The sequence below is a fragment of the Camelus bactrianus genome, chromosome 16 (assembly GCF_048773025.1).
Source record: "Camelus bactrianus isolate YW-2024 breed Bactrian camel chromosome 16, ASM4877302v1, whole genome shotgun sequence".
In the NCBI taxonomy this organism is placed as follows: Eukaryota; Metazoa; Chordata; class Mammalia; order Artiodactyla; family Camelidae; genus Camelus; species Camelus bactrianus.
Window position 1 is genome coordinate 39,910,712 of NC_133554.1, and position 21,195 is coordinate 39,931,906.

Below are 21,195 nucleotides of genomic sequence, written 5' to 3' on the forward strand. Positions count from 1 at the left end.
GTGAAAAAACGGTTAAGTGGCAGGGGCACAGGCCCTCCTAAATATGGTGCTTGGAAGCCCTCTGCAGAAGCCAGAGAGGATCAGCACAGGCTGGGGAGCATCGCACATCCCACAGAGAAGCTACCGCAGGGAAGCCCTGAACAATTTTGCTGTTCTTCCACTTTCAAGGACATGAGCCACCCCCTCAAAGGGTGCTTTCCTTTGTACCTAAATAAACGCACACTTCTTAGATAAATAAGCCAACTTACTTTCATTTAGCAAAGTGTTTTATTCAAAAGCTTCTCAGCACCATCTAGTTGTCAGAAAGAATGGATATCCCCTTTTCATGCCCACCCAACTCCCAATTCCAGAGGCAGAAGTTAAACCATTTGGCGAGAGTTCCCCCTAATGATTATAATTCAGATCATGATAAGGTTTTGGCTGTTCTCTCACCCGTTTCCTCTAAGCCTCTGCCTAACTCTGACTCAGGTAGAGCTGTGTTCCCCTGCAGTTCAGAACAACAGGAAGGAATCATGTCAGTGTTGATCAACCTCCCATTCCTGGGCTATTAGAGGCACATAAAATTACCTTGAAAAAACTGAATTCAGTGACTGCCATCTAGGCGGGACAGTGATACTGTCAGGCAGCATGCAGTTTTGAGAGCTCGAATATTAGGGGACCCTCCCCCTACTCTACTCTAGGGACAAGGAGCACTAGGGCATTTTCTCTCCACACACCTCGATTGATCTTCCTCTTCTGCCACATAAAAACAGACATTGAACCAAACCTTTTCGACAGAATTAAGACAAACAATTACATCTGATTAAAATGCTAAGAGATCCTGAGCTGTTGGAGATGAGGAGAGTAGATAGTATGACCTGATCTTTCCCTTTTTTCTTTAAGAATATTTTGTTTCAGCATAAAGCACACCTCCCCGAAGGGGTTCCTGGAAGAGATATCCAGGGGTCTGACTGTGTCCTGTGGGAACACACAGTCACCTGCGTAACTTTGGCTTCAGGCCTGGATCTGTCCTTTGAAGCGACTTCAGGTCCCATGGGAGGAGGAAAGGCTGGAGGCAGAGTCACTCGGCCAAAGCACCCATGGGGTCCCAGGCTGGCAGGACGATGGGCTCCTGCTCTAGCACAGCCAGCACCTCTTCGGGGATGTGCTTCTTGTCCACCACCACTTCGTAAACATACTCGGAGAACCACTCATCTGTCATGCACAGGTAACCTGCAGAAAAGGGCAGAAGCCGCATGAATCTAGAGGGCAAGGGGCCAGAAGTAGAAGCCCGATCAGCACAAATGTCTTTTACAAAACAAGTATTTGCATACGTTTTTCAGCTTTCTCATCTATAATCTCACTTAAGTTGATTAAGTCTTATTAGCGACTCTGAAGCAGACAGAACAGCATGGATGTATTTTTACCAATTAGAAAACTGGGGCCCAGGGTAACTAAGTGATGTGCTCAGGTCTCATGGGTGAAGTTCAGAGCTGGGCCTTGGACCTAAGGCTGCTGCAAGATCCTGTGCTGTTCCACTGCCCAGGCTGCCTCGCTGAAGGTAAGTCGATGACCCTAGAATGTAGGTGGAAATGTTTCTTGTCCACACGGCCACACCTAGGGGATGACTCTCTAGGGTCAGAAGGGCAAGCACACCGGTTCTTTTCTTACCCTATCCCCCTCCTCAGCGTCACTGGCTGTCTTCCCTCCTTCCTCTCTATCATAAATGCCTACAGCAACCAGCCAAGCCATTAGGGGAATCCTGATGGGGCCAAGTCATAACTCCCAGGCAGCCACTTATTTGCACACGATACTGTATGAGTCCTGCTCTCCTAGGCAGAAATCTGTGGGGAGGATCTGGCAGAACTGAAGATGAGACAGCTGCCAGTATTCCTCAGGAAGGCCCTGGGAATTATGGATCGCTCCAGGAATAGGACTGAAGACAGGCACAGCTGTACTAACTCCCCAGACTGAGAGCTTAGCTGAGAAAAAAGCGTGGTGTCATCAGGTATTCATCCTAGAACCCTGCCTCTTCCCATCAGGGAGATTAACCTATACCTCAGGCTCCACTAGGACAACACAAACTCTTCTTCAGGAATGTGCTTCCAACAAACTTAAACAGTGGGAGAAATGCTTCACCTGAGCCACTGCTCATATAAAGAGCAAAATTAAAGCAAGAGATGGAAGTGTGGGTATTTAACACAAGGAATGGGCCAGCAAGAGAGCACAAGATAAAAATGTGTACCCACACAGGGGCACTGCATGCACCTACACACCCAGGAACTCACAGGGACCAGCAAACTTCATCATCGTCGCCATCATCATCATCATGTCATCTTCTTACCACAATCTACCACCTGCTCTACACTAGACACTTCAGCCATTTTTCTCTGAAAGTGTTTCTGCAAATTCTGTCTGTGCGATATCATTTCCCACTACACAGGACCAAGAGAAAGGGAGAAGCTGGTATTTCTTCTAAGGTGGTCCTCTAGTTCTCACACTTCTTGGCCCCAGGATTAAGACTGCACACTTAAAATCACTGAGAAAAAAAAAAATAGTCGAGGCCCCCCAAAAGTTGTTTATGTGGGTTATACTTACAGATATTTATCATATTAGAAATTAAAACAGAATGTTAAAAATACTGATCCATTTAAAAATAAGAATTAAAAAAATACATATTTTTAGGAAAAAATTATATCCTCCAAAACAAAATAAATTTTAGTTAGGAAAGTGGCATTACTTTACAATTTAATGTCTGGCTTCACAGAAGATAGCTGAATTTTTCTACCTGCTTCTGTGTTCAATCTGTTGCAATCTGTTATTTTGGGTGAAGTGGACGAAGCAAATCTGGCCTCATACAGGTGTGTTGTTGGATAAGGAAGACCTTGCAGATGCCCTAAAAGGGTCCCAGGGACCTGGCAGGGGTCCTTAGACCACACCCTGAGAACTGCTGCTTGAAAAGCAAGACTGATTTAAATAATTAAACGGCAACGTGACAGTAAGTCTAACTTTATGAGCTAAATGGTGTGACGGAGGACAGTAACTTATGTTTTAACTTGAAAACACAACTGCTTTGTGGAGCTCATCTGTACCCAATTCTGCTCTTCCCTCTGACAACAGAGACAACCGCGCATCTGACGTGGCACCGCATGTTTACCCTTAGCAGAAAACACCCGGGAAAGCACGCAAGCGCCCTCATCGGGTCAGACCACTGCGACCCCTTCGGGGTGGTGGCCTCCTGACCCAGTGCTCCTTTTCTCGACAGGAGATACCGGGAAGAGAGCGGACAAACGCTGCAGCCTGTGCCGCCCTGAAGTCCCGGCCCCCACCATCCACACTGCTGCCACTCGGGTCTCGTGGCGCCCCTGCACTGCGCCCTAAGCAAGCACTTCCTGAAATCAGCGTCTGTCCTGCTCGAAAGCAGCTCTTGGTGGGCAGGAGACCAGGCTACTGAACCTCTATTGTTGGAGACGTTAGCCATCCCTCCTCTCACCCTAAGGCAGGCTGAATAAATCCTTAGAGATTTATTCTCCGGGCAGCGAGGCAGGTGAAGGATAGAGGCAGATTTATGTAATAAAGTTCTGTGTCCTTATGACAATACTATCATCACACAATCAAATGAGCCTTCAAAGAATGCCCGGAGAAAATGGACAGTAAGTACATCTACCCCATCTTGTTCCAAAAGCAAGAGATCAGATTAAGTCCTCACAAATTAAAACTCCTATCAATGGTAATCCAGCCTTTCGGTGTCCCTGCCAAGGGGACCTGCCTTGATTAGACTCTCTCTTCAGGATATGAGTTCTTTGGGGGCCCACAGAAACCTCACAGTCTGGGTGGCTGCTCTGTAATTGCACCCCGAGTAGATAATGAACTTGTGGCTGCTGTAACTGCGGACATTGTGTGCTGTGGAGTTTGACTGCGATTAGGATCAGCATGTCTGAAACCCAAGTGGGTGCTGTGCAAAGGGGCAGCAGAGGGCCCACTCTGGCAGGAGTTGAGTGGCCATTTGGATCTGAGGAAAGCTGCAGCTTCTAGCCCTTCCGTACTCTGGCTGTTAGAAACAGGCCTTCCCCAAAGAAAAAAGGAGAAAAAGGAAAACAAAAATCTGCTCCAAGGATCCCAAGGCTGCATTTAGAGAAACACATAGATAAATGGCCAAAGAAAAGTCAGCTTTAGAAACTAAGGTGAAAATTAAATTTTGTTTGAACTTTAATGTCTTGTTTACACGCAATGAGGAAGAAATAAAAAAAGTGAACAGTCCCTGGAAGATACTGGCAGTATGGTCCTGTAAAGGGAAAAACAGTGCCTGTGGATATAGCTCTGGACCAGTTAGGCAAAATTCACTGAGAAACAGAAGACTTCCAAATGGGTTTGTTTAAGGGAAAGAACTTTACCTGAGAAAAGAGTTTCCTGAAATCCTACCAAAAATGTAAGTTTTAAACCTCTCAGACTAGATTAAGGTGATAAATACAGTATCATCATTTATGAATTAGATGTATTCTTTGCTTTGTTCTATAAAGTATTTCACCTCACTAACAAACTATTTGTGGTTAAATTTTTTTTTTCTATTTTAAAAAAGGCATGACAAAATCAAGTTATCTCTTCTGCTGTGATGGATCTGTCCGGCAGCATGGACCTAAGGAAGCCAGACGACCGAGGCCTCATTAAGTCACTACCAATCTTTCACTTGATGGTGATAACGCAAGGCTGCAGAAAGGCTCCCAGAAAGGAAAGCAAAAACCTCACTGACACTTGTCTCATATTTCAAACTTCCTAATAAATAGTGAGAAACCACTTCACACAACATTAATCAGTCATTTAAAATGAAGTTGCAAAGACTATGTAGCAACATGGAAATATGTTTAAGTGATAAAAGTATATAAAAATGGCATATCCTATATAATTATAGCTGTTAAAAATCCAGATACACAGGCAGAGAAAACATGAAAAAAAAACCCATGAAAAAAATTACAAAATGATAATTTTATACCATGGGGGATAAGTGATTTTTCCCTCAAAATTTCTGAAATGTTATATTGCTTTTTGACTCCTTAAAGATTACCCAAATAATGCTCGTCATAAAAAATTTTGAAAACATTGGAGGAAGAGGAAGATGAGGAAGAGAAAGAAGATGAGCAGAAGGAAGAAGAGGTGGATGATAAGGAGGAGAAGACAAATATAAATTTTGTAACTGCCTGCAATCCCACCACCTTGGGATGAGCCCTGTTCAGATTCTACGTGCAACATTTTATAGAAGTTTCTACGTGTATAAAAACAAGACCTCATACATGCTCTTTTATTACAGAGTACCATACATGAAGTTTTCCAATATTGCTCTTTCCATATGGATTTAAAAATACATATCTTACATCTGAATATATGTATATTCATGTATGACTGAAAAATTGTGTACATCAGAAATTGACACATTGTAAACTGACTATAACAATAAAAAAATACATATTTTACATCATAAAAAAATTAAGTGCCAAATTTGTATAAGTAAACCAAAATGTATTTAAATCAATCCCCTACTGCTGGAATCTGGACTGTTTTTTCATGCTTAGAAACAACACTGTTATAAACATCTTTATAATTAAATCTTTGTATACATTCTTAATTATCTGTTTAATTTCCTTATATCCTCATCAATACTTGGTATGTATAATTACAACTTTTTTGGGGAGGGTTCAACTTGAACTTTTGTCTGTGTGTGTGTTTGCTTGATATTTAGCTTTCTTTTGTAAACAGTATGTTTGAGACCTCTGCATAATTTTAACTGGTGTGTTTGCCATTTTCACAGTGATCAGTAATAGTGCTCTCTATATTTATAATTTTTAAATTTAAAATTAAGTTTTAATTTTAATTTTATAAATTCATAATATGATGATTACAAACATTTTCCTATTATGTAATTTGCCTTCTAATTCAGTTGATGATGTTTTCTAGTCTATTAAAATTTTTTTATTTTTATGAAGTCATATTTATCAATCTTTTCCTTTATGGCTTCTAATTTGGCTGCTATGCTTACAAATATTTCTCCACTATTATAATGAAAAAATGAGAGAAAAACATAGGGTAAGTGTTAAGAAAACACAGAAACATAGTCTCAATGAAAAAGGCGCCACTCACTAAAGCCTTGGCACAGTCTAGTCCCCGTCTATGAACATACACAATGTTAACAGGTAATTAAGTAGTGACAATCTGTCAGCCACTTCTGTTGGTTACCCTCTGTGGAAAGCAAGCTCTAATACCTTATATTTACACACAGTATGTTGCAAATGTACAAAATGACACAATCCCTATGGAATGAAATTTAACAATCTAGAAAAAATTCGAATGCATTTACCTCTTCACTAAGCAATGCCAATTCTGGGACTTTATCCTACAAACATCCTGAGTACTCTGTTGAAAGATACAGTATTTGCATGCACACAATATATATTTATTTATGCACAATAATAGCTAATATTTATTCTATTCTTACCACGTGTCAGGCACTGTTCTAAGCATTGTACAATATTAACTCACTGCAATATTGTTTGTAATAGCAAAAGCCTGGAAACAATCCAGGAACTGGTTAAATAAACTATGGTACATCCAGACAATAGAAGATAATGAAGCTGTACTGATGTGGAAATGTGCTGATAAACCTTTAGGACATGCTGTTAAGTGAAGTGAGAGCAAAACGCAGAGCAGGGGATAAAGTAGGCTACCTGTGGGGCACTGAAACACCCTGGAAATATACAACAGAAATGAACAGAAATGGTAACCAGAAAGAAGGGGAGGACAAAGGAGAAGAGAGTGACAGAGTTGGAAACGAGACTCCTTTTCACACACTTTTTTGCATTTTGAATTTGGAACAATGTAATTTTATCATTTGTTAAAAGAATCACACCTTAGAAAGCAAAATAAAACAAATACACACACATAAAACTGTAGGGACCTTATACTTCAAAATGCAATTTTACATCCACTACCCTTGTTTTGATTTTAATCCTCACAGCAACAGTATGAGGCAGTCAGGGTTGGTACGAGTTGTTTAAAGTCACACACCAGTAAGGAAAGCCAACACTCAAATTCAGGTTTTAACTCCACATTCAGTCTTCTCCATGGGGCTCAGCTTCCTCCAACAGAGCACTCAGTGACAAAGAGAGTAGCAGGTAGTTATGGCTCTGGCAACAGAGAACACGTAACCTAGCTCAGGCACCTAACTATCTGGAACCAATTCCATTAGCTCACACATCCCACATCAACAGTCATGTGTCCAGTTTTTGTGGGGTCCATTTATGAGGTATTTTGTAATTTTAAATCAAAGAGATGCCTTGTGTTCTAAGTGCAATTATTCAGAAGGGTGGAGAAGAAGATGGGCTGGATGTTAAAGAAAGAAACAAACAAAAAGCCCACCACTTAGGAGACAGACATTTGGACAGTTATCTGAGAAGAGGCTTCTTTTTCCTTCAGGGTAGACACAAAAGCCTGGCTACGTGGAGAGGACACATTCACACTCCGGGACCTTTTGCTGATAGGAGAAGGGATACTCTTATAGCTGGATATTACCTGTGGCCTCGTTCAGAGACAAAGGCTAGAGAAGATTCTGCTTCCCTAATAAAAAGGCAGACTGGAAAATGTGGTAGGGAAAGAGGACTGTTTTGGTTTGCGGGTTGTATTTTTTTAAACCATCAAACCACAACAAAGTTCAGTCAGCAGAAGCACACGCTTCCGGAGGAAATGCCCTCTGCCAAGGAGTCCAGAAGCAGCCTGTCCACCTCCGCACAGAGAAGGCAACACATCAACCAGTCTGATTTTCCATTTCCCTGAACTGTGAGCAAGATCCAGGCAAGTTTAAGATCACACACTATCCTGCCAGGATCTCTGATAATGGACAGGAGGAGAAAACACAAATTTAGGTGTCATCCAAGGGTCTGTTTTCCCACCAAAACTCAGTGACTTCTCTCTGACTCCAAACATCACTCTTTCTGTTTGTTTCCGGCAAAGCCTGCTTTTTGATCCCCCCTCCACAGCTCCATGGATGGCAGGCCACATTGTTTCTTGGCCCCACTCCTCCGACCTGCACACTCCACATGCCAAGACCTACCCATCTCAGCTCCCCTCTCCTTGGCTAGCTTCCTACTTCCTTTCCCAAAAAGCCACAACCCTAACATCTTTCCTAAAGCTCCGCTCACCCTTGAAGAATCGCTAAGGAGCCTTCACCCTTACCCACTCACCATCTCCCCTGTAGTTTATGCCCTACATTGCGCATTTATTCTTGTGTTTATGTTTTACACATTTGTTCTTATAATAAATTACAAACACATATGGAGCAAGATTTACAGCCTCAACTGTCGCAGCTTCAATCCCCCTCCTAACCCTACCCATACCCCGTACTCAGCTTCTGAAAGAATCAAGTACGAAACGTTGCTGAGGTGGCATTGATAGGACAGTTGGGCTTCTAACTTCATCCCTCCTAAAGGTTCCAAAACCTCCCTTAAAGTCCAACCCCCAAGCCTCTTCCCTTGACTTAGATTCTGACTGCCCGCCTCGCTACAGCACTATGTACCATCAGGTTCTCCTTGACATCAGAGCGCCCCATAACTTGCCTCTAAGCCCTCACCCATTTCAATAACCTCAGCTTCCATGTCTTTCTACTGTCTCCCCACTGAGGGGGCTCTCCCTGGTTCCTCCTCATTGTCAGCTGCCTTCTTGGACAAATCATCCCTTCTCTGGCTTTTCTCTGTCTACTTATCCTATATCTTACAGTCTGGGGAGCACACCATGAATGCCACTTTGGTCACTTCACAGCCCTTTTCAAATCCCCTTTCCTGTGTCCCAGGTGAGTAAGTATAAATTCCTTGGAGGGTCAGAGACATTCCACCAAGGTCCATGCACGGTTCCCTGCACCCCGTCAATAAATGTGAGGTGAAGCTATTGCTAATGGGTTTTCCTCAGCACTGGGTTTATTCACCTCCACTGCTTTCTCTCATGAAACTAAGCCCATATGACGAGTCATCCTTCCAGTAAACTGGTGACGTAGCCCAATGGTCACACGAAAGTCCCGAATTCTTAGGACCTGATGCCAGAACCGCGGCAAGTTAGACAGCCCTCTCCTAGAAGGGAAAGATTAAGGGGGCTCATGTTCTGGTTCTCCTGTCCGCATGTGCCTACAGGTGACATTAACAATGCTAACAATGACAGCTAATATTGCCGAGTACTTCTTATAGTAGTTCTCATAACAACCCTGTAAGTACAATTATTATCCCTGTTTTATAGATGAAAAGACTAAGGCTTAGAAAGGGTAAATACCGGATCAAGGCTACATAGCCAAAGCACAAGTCCAGATGTAATCTGAATCAGCTACATAAGTTTCTTTCCAGATTAATCTCTAACACACCAAAGCCTCTTTAACTGAGATCATCAGGCAACTCCCTTTTATAGGAGGAAGTCCGGAAATTTTACCAAAATGAAATCAGGAACAGAGAGGCTCATTTGTAAGAAAAGATGAAGAATGCGGGTTAAAAACAACTTCAGACTTGAAGCTGAAAGGCACAAGGGTAATTTGAAAAATGAAAAACTAATCTTGGTTCAAAATGGAAACTAAGAGAGGCAAAACTTTCAAAAGATAAAGATTTCCCCAAAGTGCACAGTCAAGTATTTCAAGAAGCAGAGGAGGAAAGAAAGTCATGCTGGTTGTACAGCATGTTAGATATGCATCCAATTTTCAGTCCAGCTGACCAAGAATAGGAGAATTCAACAACAAAAAGTAACCTAATGGGCCCAGTAAGATAAGAATTAACTTCTCCTTTTATGTCTCTTGTAGTCAGAGGTAATATCTGTCCACTTTGGGAAAGTCACGTTATTTGATTTAATTAGCAGACTCTGGGCAGGAAGGGCTACAAACATGACCCATGGGGAAGAGCAAGCCAGAACTGGGCAGAGGGAAAACGCAGCCTGCCCAGGTATCTCTGCTACGTTTACCTCCGGCTTGTCTCCAACATTGCTTTTTGAGAAACCATCAATCTTAACAAGCAGAAATCCCAAAAAGAATAGTAACAAACTGTTAACAATGTTATCTACAGAAACAAAATCCCAGCCATGCTCTTTAAGGTTGTCATGTCTCCTGAGAAGCACAAATAGAGGTTCTGCCTCAGACACGCCAGCCGGTGCCCACCAGCATGGCAGACAGGAGGGCCCTGCTGGGGGAAACACACACTGCCAGCATAATAACTTACTACACACTCAGTCCTAAGGTCAGGCCAAGTGTGCCAATTAAATTAGATCATGTTTTCTTTCCTTCCTTCCTGTTAAGTCAGAAAGAACATTACCAAGAAACACATGAGAAAAATTTATTTTGGCTTTGAATATTACTCCCCATCCCCCACTCAGTTCAATCCCTTATCTTTTGGCTCTCTACTGACATGCTCTGCTCTGTATAATCTCAAGCATTTCAGTTATTCAAGAACAACAGAAAAGTTAGTTTAATCTTAACTAGACAGTGGCAGGTTTCACTAGGATGATTATAGGCAGACTACAGGGATCAAGACCCCAGCTCTCTCAACATAATAATGGAATGAGTAAGTCAGCAGAAGCAAAACTTTTATTGACTCATTTGAATGGAAAAAAAAAAGAAACAGCAAAGTGACCTAGAATCTTAAGAGTAGATATTTTGGTTCAAATCAATAAAGACAATAACTCACACTACACAAAACACAAAGCATCTCCTGTCTTTACAAGTGTTTATCCTCCCTTAAATGGACAGCAATACTATTTACAAACTCAGTGACTATTAAAGATAGAAAAATAGCACAGAAACAAGCCAAAGGGTCCTGGCTCATCTAAACAAGTCATAATGTTGGTCCTTTTCCTAGACAATAACCTTTATTATAACAAGCCCATTTACAGGGACCAAATTAGACCAAAAATGAAACAGAAGTTACAGAGTTTCATCCAACTCACTATCTTACGTCTTAAAATGTTACAAATACCAAACCCTTCCAATTCAAGATAAACTATTCCTTTCATTTCCTAACTACCAACAATTTGCAGGCATAACTGCATTTTAAGTTGTTTCTTTTTAATCTTTCTGCTAGCTTCGTTGAGATCTATATTCATCTCTACCTGATCCCAATGTGTATGTGTCTTAAAATGGATTCATCTTATAAGAAATCACCAGGTATAAAACATGTCGCACTTTAACTCATACCAGTTAATTTAGCAAGCACCCCAAAGTCACAAAAACTTAACAGAAATCACAGAAGGGGGTCATGCAACTACCTGATAATGAACAGAAATGCACAGCCAGCACTGGTATTTGCTTACACATAAACACTGAGCTGCTGAGCTTCACAGCAGATCCCAGGGACAGTTGGCCAAAATCCACCAAAGACCATTTCATGGGGAGATGAAGACTTGGAATGACAGACTAAATGGCCTTCAGGTGCTGGCCACCACATATCCCAGCCTGTGCTGCCCACTCTCAGCATTCTCATGTCCTGTCAAGTTCAAAACTCGGGTTACAGGCTCTTCTGAGACAGCAGTTTACAAATATAAATGACTGTAGCTCCATGTGCTCACTTCCAAACCTCCATATTCTTCCTCCCTCCACCTTTTACCCTTGGAAATCCTAGGGCTCTAAACAATTTAGTTAAAAAATCTCTTAAACACAGAGGGAGGCAACAGGTAAAGAGGTGCTGAGATCTCTGTCTCCTCCCTTCCTCCCTCCTTTCCTTCCTTCCTTCTTCCTTTTCTTCACCCCTCCCCACCTTCTTTCTTTCTTTTAAAGAAAAGTTCTGGCTGATTCCTGCTTCAGTGAAATGTATGCTGAAGTCTGATTTCAAGTGTCTGGGTATCTCACTGGAGTCCCTACCTACCTTCTCCCAGTCTTCCAGTCTAGAAAGCTGTGGCTGACGTGCCCTTCCTGGCCAGGGTCCACTGGCTAAAAGTAAGGAACATGGATTCCGGGAAACAGCTGCTACTCAAGATGCCACCAGGACACAGCACTCATGCAAATACATGCTGACATGCATAACATTCTATGGTAGTTGCCACTTTTTGATTTGAATCCTAAAAATTAAAGCGTAAAGGTACCTTAAAAGGATTTTATCTATTACATCTATTACGAAAAAGTCTTTAAAAATATGGTCTCAAAAATTCGCAAAAATATACCCTAAACTTAATCAATGGTGATCTCTGGGTGGCAGGATTACTAGAGATTTTTATTTTCCTTTTTTGGCTTAACTATATTTTTAATTTTCTACAATTCATATATTACCCATCCCTTTTAAAAGCCTAATTACTACAGTTTATTTATGAGTTCTATCTGGGTTTTCGTTTGTCAGAACAAAATAGTACTAAATGGTAATCAAAGTATTCTCCCCTTTAGACTTCACAACTGCTACCAAGTCTTCAATAAATACCTAAAGTTTCTTGCCAATCCCATTCTCTCACTCTGAAGGCTTCTGTCTTTCTATAGATTTACTGCAGTAAACAAAAAGGCACCAAATTCTATACAGCAAGCGCCCTGACAAAGGGCACGCAAATATCTTACTGGCCAAGTGGTTCTGGCACCTGGCCAGTACAAAGAGGTCTAATAGGGTCAGCGTTATTTGGAATGATGCCAGCACAAATTGGTCTCAGAGCCAGCTTGGGAGTTCAGGCATACCATGCTGGTCACAGGGACCCTGGGGGCAAGCCAGATCCTCAAGTGTTTCTCTAGAATAGTAGAGCTAATGGGACCAATTATTGAAAATAAAAATGGTCCACACTAGGGCAGCGTTCTTCCCTTTTCCCTTAGGAGGCAGAGTGTACAGCAGACCCCAGTCACCCTGGTTTACTACCACCAGATTGAGCTTACCTTTATGGCCATGGTCTTCACCCCATGAATTTTCTACTCTCCATTTCAGGAAACTACCAGCCTGATCATCCTGCAAAAGAGTAGATGACAGTGTATAAGCTGAAATGAGATCCCTCCTGAAGAGGTGTCGTGTAAGTTCAGCTCTTCTTCAGCCACTCGGAAGAAACAGCCTTCTCCACACAGCAATGGTACACGTGACCAGGGCCGCGCATCTTCTATGGTAACTAAAGGGACACTCCAATAGAAGTGGCGTATGAATCCCCTGAGGTAAAAATGCAATAAATCTAACAAAGCAATAAATAGTTTTCTCCATTACATTCTATTTTATACAGAAAATAAACATATTAAAATGCTACTTGGCTAAGAAAAATAAAATATTAAAATAAAATATTAAAAAAATAAAATATTAAAAGCAGTGAACACCATTTGAAGCCATGGACTCTTTCTTTTAATCAATCTGCATTCTTTGCAAAGACATCCCCTTATATTTATTCTAGAAATTCTAAGACCTTAAATTCTAAGACTCTAAACCAAGAGTTTAACAAGGAAAACACATTCTCATCAAACTGGCTAATTTTCTACTTAGGGGAACCAAGTAATGCTACTCTCCAAATGTGTTCTTTTACTGATTCAGTTACGTAAATACTGAATTTAATACCATAGAGATTAAATGGCAAAGCAAAAGTAAAAAGACTATTTTCATCAAACAAAACCCAGGCACTTCTGTTCTTCTTCTACCTTCATTAATAAAATAAGCTCAATTTGCATCTTCTTAAATGGGACAATGATAATCATCACGATAACCTTCATTTATAGTCTTTATTACAGTGACACAGAGAGGGATAAGAGGAAGGTTCCATTTGTGAAAAGACTTTTTCTCTTTAATGTTTACCCAGGGCATTTGCTGATGTCAAAACAATTTATGTCTTTGTAGCATCAGCAGAGAGCTGGCTCCTGAATTATCTTCTAATGATTTCATCTGTCAACTCCCACTTGCATGTTACTGCAGGAGTCTCATCTACATGGGATCTGACTTTACTCTTGGCAGTTTTCTTGAATCTCAGTAATTTCCAGTCTCAGAAAGAGCCAACAGTCAAACCCACAAGTTTCAAACACATTTGCCTGTACTATTCCTTAATCTTAGTCCCAGGTACCTTCTGGAGCTAGTTTATTAAATGCTTTAATGTTACTCCCTGCATCGTAGTTCCCTTTTGCTTTCCTTTTAAACATCACTCTTAGAATCTGTATCACCTAAGGTCATTTATTATAGTAAGTTTGAAAATGTTTCCTCTTTTTTCCTTTACTAATGAATTCCTATATGACCTAGATCAAGCTGTGTCGTCTACAAATATAGAACAGTATCTGGACCTCCCTTACAGGGCTCCCTTACAGAGATTCCAAGAAATCAGTGACAAGAAAGAATATCTGTATTATCATTCAAATGCAGTGCAAACTAGTTTTAGTGGCCAAAAACTCAAAGTGGAGAGAAGAGAAAAATCTCAATATGAAATTCCACTTATGATAATATAAATTCTGCTTTATGCTATTAACATGTAATAGAGTTTCATTTCCTGGAGGAGAAAACAACATATTAATAAACCATGCCAATTAAAGAATGGAAGTTCCAGAGAAAATGACATAGAGCATATATGATTTTTATTCCTGAAATAGAGGATACTCTATAACAGAGACAGAAAACGATAAAAGGCCAAACGTCTCTCGGAAAATACATGATTTTTAGTTTGTTTTCATTTTTTAACGATCCTCTAAATAGTTTAAAGTTTAGCTTTAAGGAACTTTAGTTATAAATCCACTTTATTTTACAATATAGCAGGCCCAAACATAAACATGAACAATTTAGCATTTTATCTTAAGTATTTCAGTAGTATGTTATTCTATTTTATTTACTTTAGTATTTTATTTCATTATTTATAGTATTTTATGAAAAGTTCCTTCTAATGTTTTGCTTCTAATGTCAAAGTAATTATTCTGTGATTTTCTTTCCAGTAATTAGACAGGCTAGGAAAAGAACAATTTTGCTTATGGTGGTAAAGAATTAAAGTAGTTTGAAGTCTTCTCTTTCTTATGATGCCTGAGCACAGGAGTAAAGCATCTATTCTACAGCCTAGAAATGGGGATAAAGATAAAACTGCAGTTGTTGTTTCCAACACTGTGTCCTAGAAATAGTGGTATCACTAGTCAGAGTTTTTCACAGGAAATTCAAAATGCTTTACATCCAGTTGCCTGAAGCTCTGAATAAATCCAGTAATGGGCATGGCATCCACAACTTACTGTTACTGACATTTTACTGCAGAAGAATCTGAGTAACAAATGAAAGGAAAGTAAGTTTGAACATAAGTCATCGAGATATGAACACTTTCAGGGAACACTTTAATTCCTTATTAAATAGAAGTTATCTTCTCCCAAGTTCCCAGCTGACCTCTTTTCACAAGAACTTCCAAAGCTACTCCCTGCTGACCCAAATTCTGCTACTCATGGAAAAGTTCCCATTTTTAAGAACACAGCCAAACCCCAAGTAAGGTGGGTATAGTGTCTTGCATGGAAGCTAACTTTTAACAGAAATCATATACACTATGAAGAAGCTCTGTTGGATTAAATGGTCTGCAGGAGAATGTAGGTCCATCTATGCAAAAGATTGGAATAGGCACGCCGAGGGTCATACCTTCTCTGAGACAGCAGTGAAGGTCATGGCGTGGGTCATGAGTGACTCACCAAAAGTCAGCCTCTCAGCTTTATTCATGTTCTTCATGGAGACACCAAACACTAACTCATGGTCATAGCTGTAAAAAGAACGACAGCACAGAATATAGAGAGTACAATCGCGGGGGATAACCAGCTTCTGCCTGTAAAAGGAACACAGAAGAAACTGAAGGGATGCAACAGCCCCATGAAAGCCTGGGCAGTGGCTCTTCAGAGAACGTGGTACACACAGAATTTAGTCTCTCAGTGGGATTCCATTCTCTACGGGTCATAAGAGTACTCAGGAAAGTATGAAGTGGTTAAACATGAACTCCCCCAAACCAAAAAGCTGACAAGATGAGCCTGCACTGTCATTTTGGCAAGATGAAGTTAAAAAAAACTTTTGAAGTAACTTCTTTCAAAAATGGTCTCTTCTGAGCCAGTAGAAACACTCAGTTTCTGAATTCATTTAGACCACTGCTGACTGTGAAATTTAAATAAACAGCATGAAAATATTAAAGAAAGCTTTCAAAGTTAAAAAAACTCATGAATTGTCTTTTAGATTTCCTTTCTCCTGCTGTTAACTGTCAAGATATTTACTCAATTTCCTACAAGTAATAATTACTCACAAGTAATGCTAAAGTGATATATTTTAACAGTTAAGGAATTTTATGAGACAGCTTGAAAATGAATCTTTATTATCAAAAACAATTGGGGGATGCTTTAAAGTGTGTATGCAAAATAGTTCTAGTTGTCATAAAGACAAAATACACAGGCATCAAAGTAAGAGAAGCAGTTAAGAAGGATCAAATAGCAAACAAGAGATCTGGAAAACCTTTCACTACATCCACAAATGCACAGGGTAATCAATTTTTTTTAAAACGTCTTTCTTATATAGGATGACTTTTTAGGAACACCCAACAATTTCAACTCCGATATGAAGTATGATCTTGATTTCCCAGGTTAGAGCATATACGTATGTGGAGTTTCTGCTCTGAGTTCTCAAACAGTACGAAATGCAAAGAAGGAGACCCACCCTCAGGCCAGCCTTATCTCTGAGTGAACCTCAGCCGAGTCACTTTGTACCAGGAGTGCACTCCCACAGCAACAACCCACCCACAAATGATTTTCTGTTTTAAATTCCCTGCACTTACACATTCATGTCACTGAGGCCCAGCTTGCTATTGAAGTGTTTTCCAACATCACAGCCAAACCACACAGCCTAGAAACAGAGGAAAGAGGAAGAAAGAAAGTCAACCTAAGTCCTAGCTTCCTATGACACCAAAGAAGTGGGAGAAGAGGTTTTAATCACAATGCAGAAGACAAAGAAACCATACCAACCTCTCCATCTTTGATGGAAGCAGCAACCATCTTTTTCAAGAAGTCAATGGGTTGGTTGTTATATAGAGTTTTTCTCCCTCCAACCATATTGCTTAAGTAGTCCACTGTGTAAAGTTTGTTGTACTTGTGCTGGGGCCGAGGGTCATTCACTAAACAAATCTATTGAGATCAAGAACATGTTGATTAGCATATAAAACCAGGAATGCCAAGTGAGATACAACCTCTCCTCTAAGTTCATATATTTGTATCAAGCTCATCACCTCTGCCTAAAAGAATAAGCATTACAAACACACTGGTAAATAACAAAGAAACAAAAGGTGACAAGGTCATGTGAGAGAGATCCCTATATACTCTGTTTAGTGCAAGGGACACATTTGGGAGCCGTATCACCCTGTTTTTCCTACTGGCAAAATTTAACTCAAAATTAATTCTGAAGAATTGCATGCACTGAGTAAGGCAAGATGAAGATTTGAGATTCCATCAGAAGACCTCTGCTCTCAAGTTACAGGGCAGGCTCAACATCTGGCAATACCCCAACTGAGCTGCGACTCCAATCACAAAACATGGCCATTTACTCTTAAGAGGGTCAAGATGCCAATAAAAGAAGGGGCTCTTGTCATCTTGCTCAGCAGGTGGAGAAGACTGGAAATGAGCAGGAAAAACTGGGACAGGACACTGCTTCCTCTCACAGGGGCCCACAGTACAGAGGTGCTCTATAAACATGGTAAGAAACACCCAATGCACTTCCATTGTCTCTGCACCTGAGAATGATCTAGGGCCCAAATCAGGGGAGCATGTGGGAATTAAATTGACTGCTAACCTACAGTTAGAAAAGTCTCCGATGATGAACACTGGGGATCCTGATATGACCAACTTACTAGGTACAAAAAAACACCTCAAAGGAAGGAGGAAAAATTTTGTTTAGTATCTAGTTTGATGCCCATGCATGTTAACCAAGGAATCGTATCCTCTTCCTCGTAGTCAACAAGCATTTGAAATTAAAACAGCCAGTGGCTGCCAGTGCCAGCCTCCAACCTTATCTTCCATGTTGAAGAGTGGCTTGACATGTTCCCTGTAAAACTTCAAGGGTGTTATGGGGCCAATCTTCTGATAGTTTTTATCCTTGTCTCGATACTCCCAGGTGAACGTCTCTGGTGGATTACCCAAACAGATGCACACCACTCTGAATATCTGGAAAAAAGGAGGACAGATGAGTGATGGCTAGGGCGGAGGCAGGATTTTTTACCTCTTCATTTTCTTCAAACGTGGGAAACACAAGAAGTCAGTGGCTAAATTCAAGCCAGAAATTTCACAGGAATCTAATACTGCTCCAAAAATTGTAAGGTTGCTGTCCAGGATCTGATATCAGTAACTTGTAAGTTCTTGAATAAACACTCTTGAACAATACAATTCTGAAATGTTAATATTTAGTGCTTAGTATTTGCTCTGCAAGTTAAACTTCCTTAGCCAAGAAACGACTCACCACTGGTATACAATAAGACCTGGGTTGTGGCTCTGCTGATAATATTTCAAGTGACAAATAATTATATACATTTTATAAATGGATTTCCTTCCCTTTATGCCCCTAGGTTTTGCTTTGATTGTGATGGGGTCTCTACATAGAAAAGTCATTAACTTTTCAGCTGGAGTTTGGATGATGTCTATTGAAAGTATCACTAGAATAAGAATAACTGCTAGCAGTAATGTACCATTTTTTTGGTTGTTAAGACCATAACATATTTCTAATGATGTCACAGCATCTTTGAGTTAGCGTTATTACAATCCAAGGATATATATTATTTTCATCTTACAGAAAAACAAAAATAAAAGTATAAAGACATACCCTGTATAAAGGTCAGAGTATAGAAAACACTTCCTCTTCTATATGAAATTTGCTGTATCTTTTTAAAAGTATATACTATGATCTGCCTCTTCTTTCCACCCCAGTCACCACCTGGATCCAATTTCACCATTTATTACCTGCTTTATTTGTTCCATACATTTGTATACTCCATTATGGTCAAAAGAAATGGATCTTGTATTCATTAAGTGTGACTATTTTGTATTAGAAACTATATATCTGCTAGGCTCACTTAATTCTTGTAAAACTCTCTCAAGGTATAACTTACCCTCTTTTTTTTTTCCCTCAAAAGAGATTGAGACTTAAAGAAATTAAATAACCCACTTAAGATCACATAGCCAGTAAGTGGCAGAACCACAATTTGAAATGAGGTCACACACTGTCTGAAGAAAATAGAAGTACTGCTCCATTGGTACAGGGTTTTTAAAAAAGGGAACATTCACTGACTGTCTACAGTGCTGTACTACAATCTTTGAATACCATATCTCTTAATCCTCTCAATAAAAATGGTAGACATAATTCCTATTTTACAGATAAGGAAACCAAAGTTCACGGAGATAAATAACTTGACTGAAGTATCAAAGCCAATAAATGGCAGAATTAGGATCTGAACCCAGATCTGACTTCAGTACTATTACTATAACACCATGAATTAACCATTTATCACTTACTGTAACTTTCTGGGTTTCACATAACTTGTCTCCTCCAAAAGATCATAAACTTCTTAAGGATAAGGACCAGGTCAGGGATATTTTGCATCTATAGCATCTACAGCACGTAGCACTGTATCTGGATATAATAACTGATGTGAACACCGTTCCACTCTCCACATCACTACAGGATGAATAATTTCAGAAGCACCACACTTTCTTCCAGTTAATTCCTTGTCGAAGATTCAATAATGCTTTCCTATTATCTCCCACAACAAATCTAAACTGCATGACCTGATTTATTTTCCTTACTTGTTCACTTAAGCATAATACACATTCAGTAGGTATGTGAAGTGCTTTAATTTTATATATACAGTTCAGTTCAATTTTTTACATGTGTATACACCCATGTTAACGACCATTCAGATTAACCTACAGAATATTTCCAGGGATCCAGAGGTTCCCTGGCTCCTTTGCAATCAATAACCCACACCTCCCCAAGGTAAACAATATTCTGACTTATATAACCATTGATTACTTTTGCCTGTTCTTTAATTTCAAATAAATGGAATCACACAGCATATTCTGTTATCTGGCAACCTTTGTTAACACAGTGTCTGTGAGGTTCACTCAGGGTGTTGTGAGTGTCACCAATTTGTTCTTTATTGCTGTACAACTGTATTATAATTTATTTACCTCATATTGATGGACATGCAAGTTGTTTTCAGTTTGGGGTTGTTATGAATAAAGTGGCTAAGAACGTTTTTATCCAAACAGTTTTCAAGGGGTTGAAGGAATTTACATACTCACCAGCAAAGTAAGAGAATTCCCATTGTTCTAATTCTTGCCAAAAACCTGTTACTATATTTTTAATTTTAGCCATTTTGGCGGATGAGTAATGGTATCTCCATGTGGTTTTAGTCTGCATTTTCCTGATTAACATGGTTGGATTTTAAAGGCTCTCTGTAACTTCACCTAACTTTATTTTCCATCATGGACCCTGAGTTCCAGTCTGGGTTGTTTACCCCTCTCCTTACTGTCCACTCCATGCACTCGGCTCACTGTCACCTTCATAACTTTACCGTTGCCTCTGTTCCTCAGACCCCAATCCTACTCCCATACTTGAAAGCTCAGTATAAGATGACCCTCCTCCAGAAAGTTTTCACTGATTAAATCTTTATGCCAGAAGTATTCAGAGAAGGGAACAATTAGTGTGACCTAGAAAAATTAACACTTGATTCCATAGTGCCATTTGTGTTTCTCTATTATCTCCCCAGCTAGAATTAATCTACCAGGGATAGAAATTAGGTCTTAGACATATCCCAACAAATGCTAGAAGAACCACATTAAAAACAGTCTTCTTACATCGAAAGTTCTTCTCTAGTAACTGGTGAAAAATTCAAATCTAGGAGTTCAAAAACATTCTATGGTGAACACTTACTCATATGTACAGGTAACATTTTCCTAGACTCCAATATGCAGAACTTGGTAGTTAAGTCAAATGTGGCAACTCCAGTCCATTTCTGATGGGACAGACCATGGACTCACACCTGCCACAAGCCAATTACAGCATTATCATCACCCATCAATTTCATTTATAATTAAGGACACTTCTCCCTCTTTTTTCTCTAATTAAATGAAGAACAGTAACTCCCAACATACATTGTTACTTTCTTATTTAAGAGATTACAAACTTTGGCAAATTCTACATTGAAATGGAGTGATCTCCTAAACCACGTCTTTCTCAATTTCCAGAAGAAGTGTACCAAATATGGTTAAGATTCGGGTAGCCAATCCTATCTATGTTGTGAAGT

The 21,195-nt window shown here is 40.0% G+C and overlaps 1 protein-coding gene across 4 annotated transcripts in view; it reads right to left on the reverse strand.

The window, feature by feature from the left end:
* Window positions 1-248: 248 nt before the first annotated feature.
* Window positions 249-21,195, reverse strand: part of BLMH (bleomycin hydrolase) — a 35,027-nt gene continuing 14,080 nt past the window's right edge. For all 4 annotated transcript variants that reach the window (XM_074343185.1, XM_074343184.1, XM_074343187.1 and 1 more), the window contains exons 7-12: window positions 17,906-18,061; window positions 16,871-17,029; window positions 16,684-16,751; window positions 15,513-15,630; window positions 12,830-12,899; window positions 249-1,212 (exon numbers count right to left, since the gene is read on the reverse strand). In XM_074343185.1, the coding sequence (XP_074199286.1) occupies window positions 1,061-1,212; window positions 12,830-12,899; window positions 15,513-15,630; window positions 16,684-16,751; window positions 16,871-17,029; window positions 17,906-18,061 (723 nt within the window). In that variant the 3' untranslated portion in view covers window positions 249-1,060. The remainder of the gene's footprint in view (window positions 1,213-12,829; window positions 12,900-15,512; window positions 15,631-16,683; window positions 16,752-16,870; window positions 17,030-17,905; window positions 18,062-21,195) is intronic.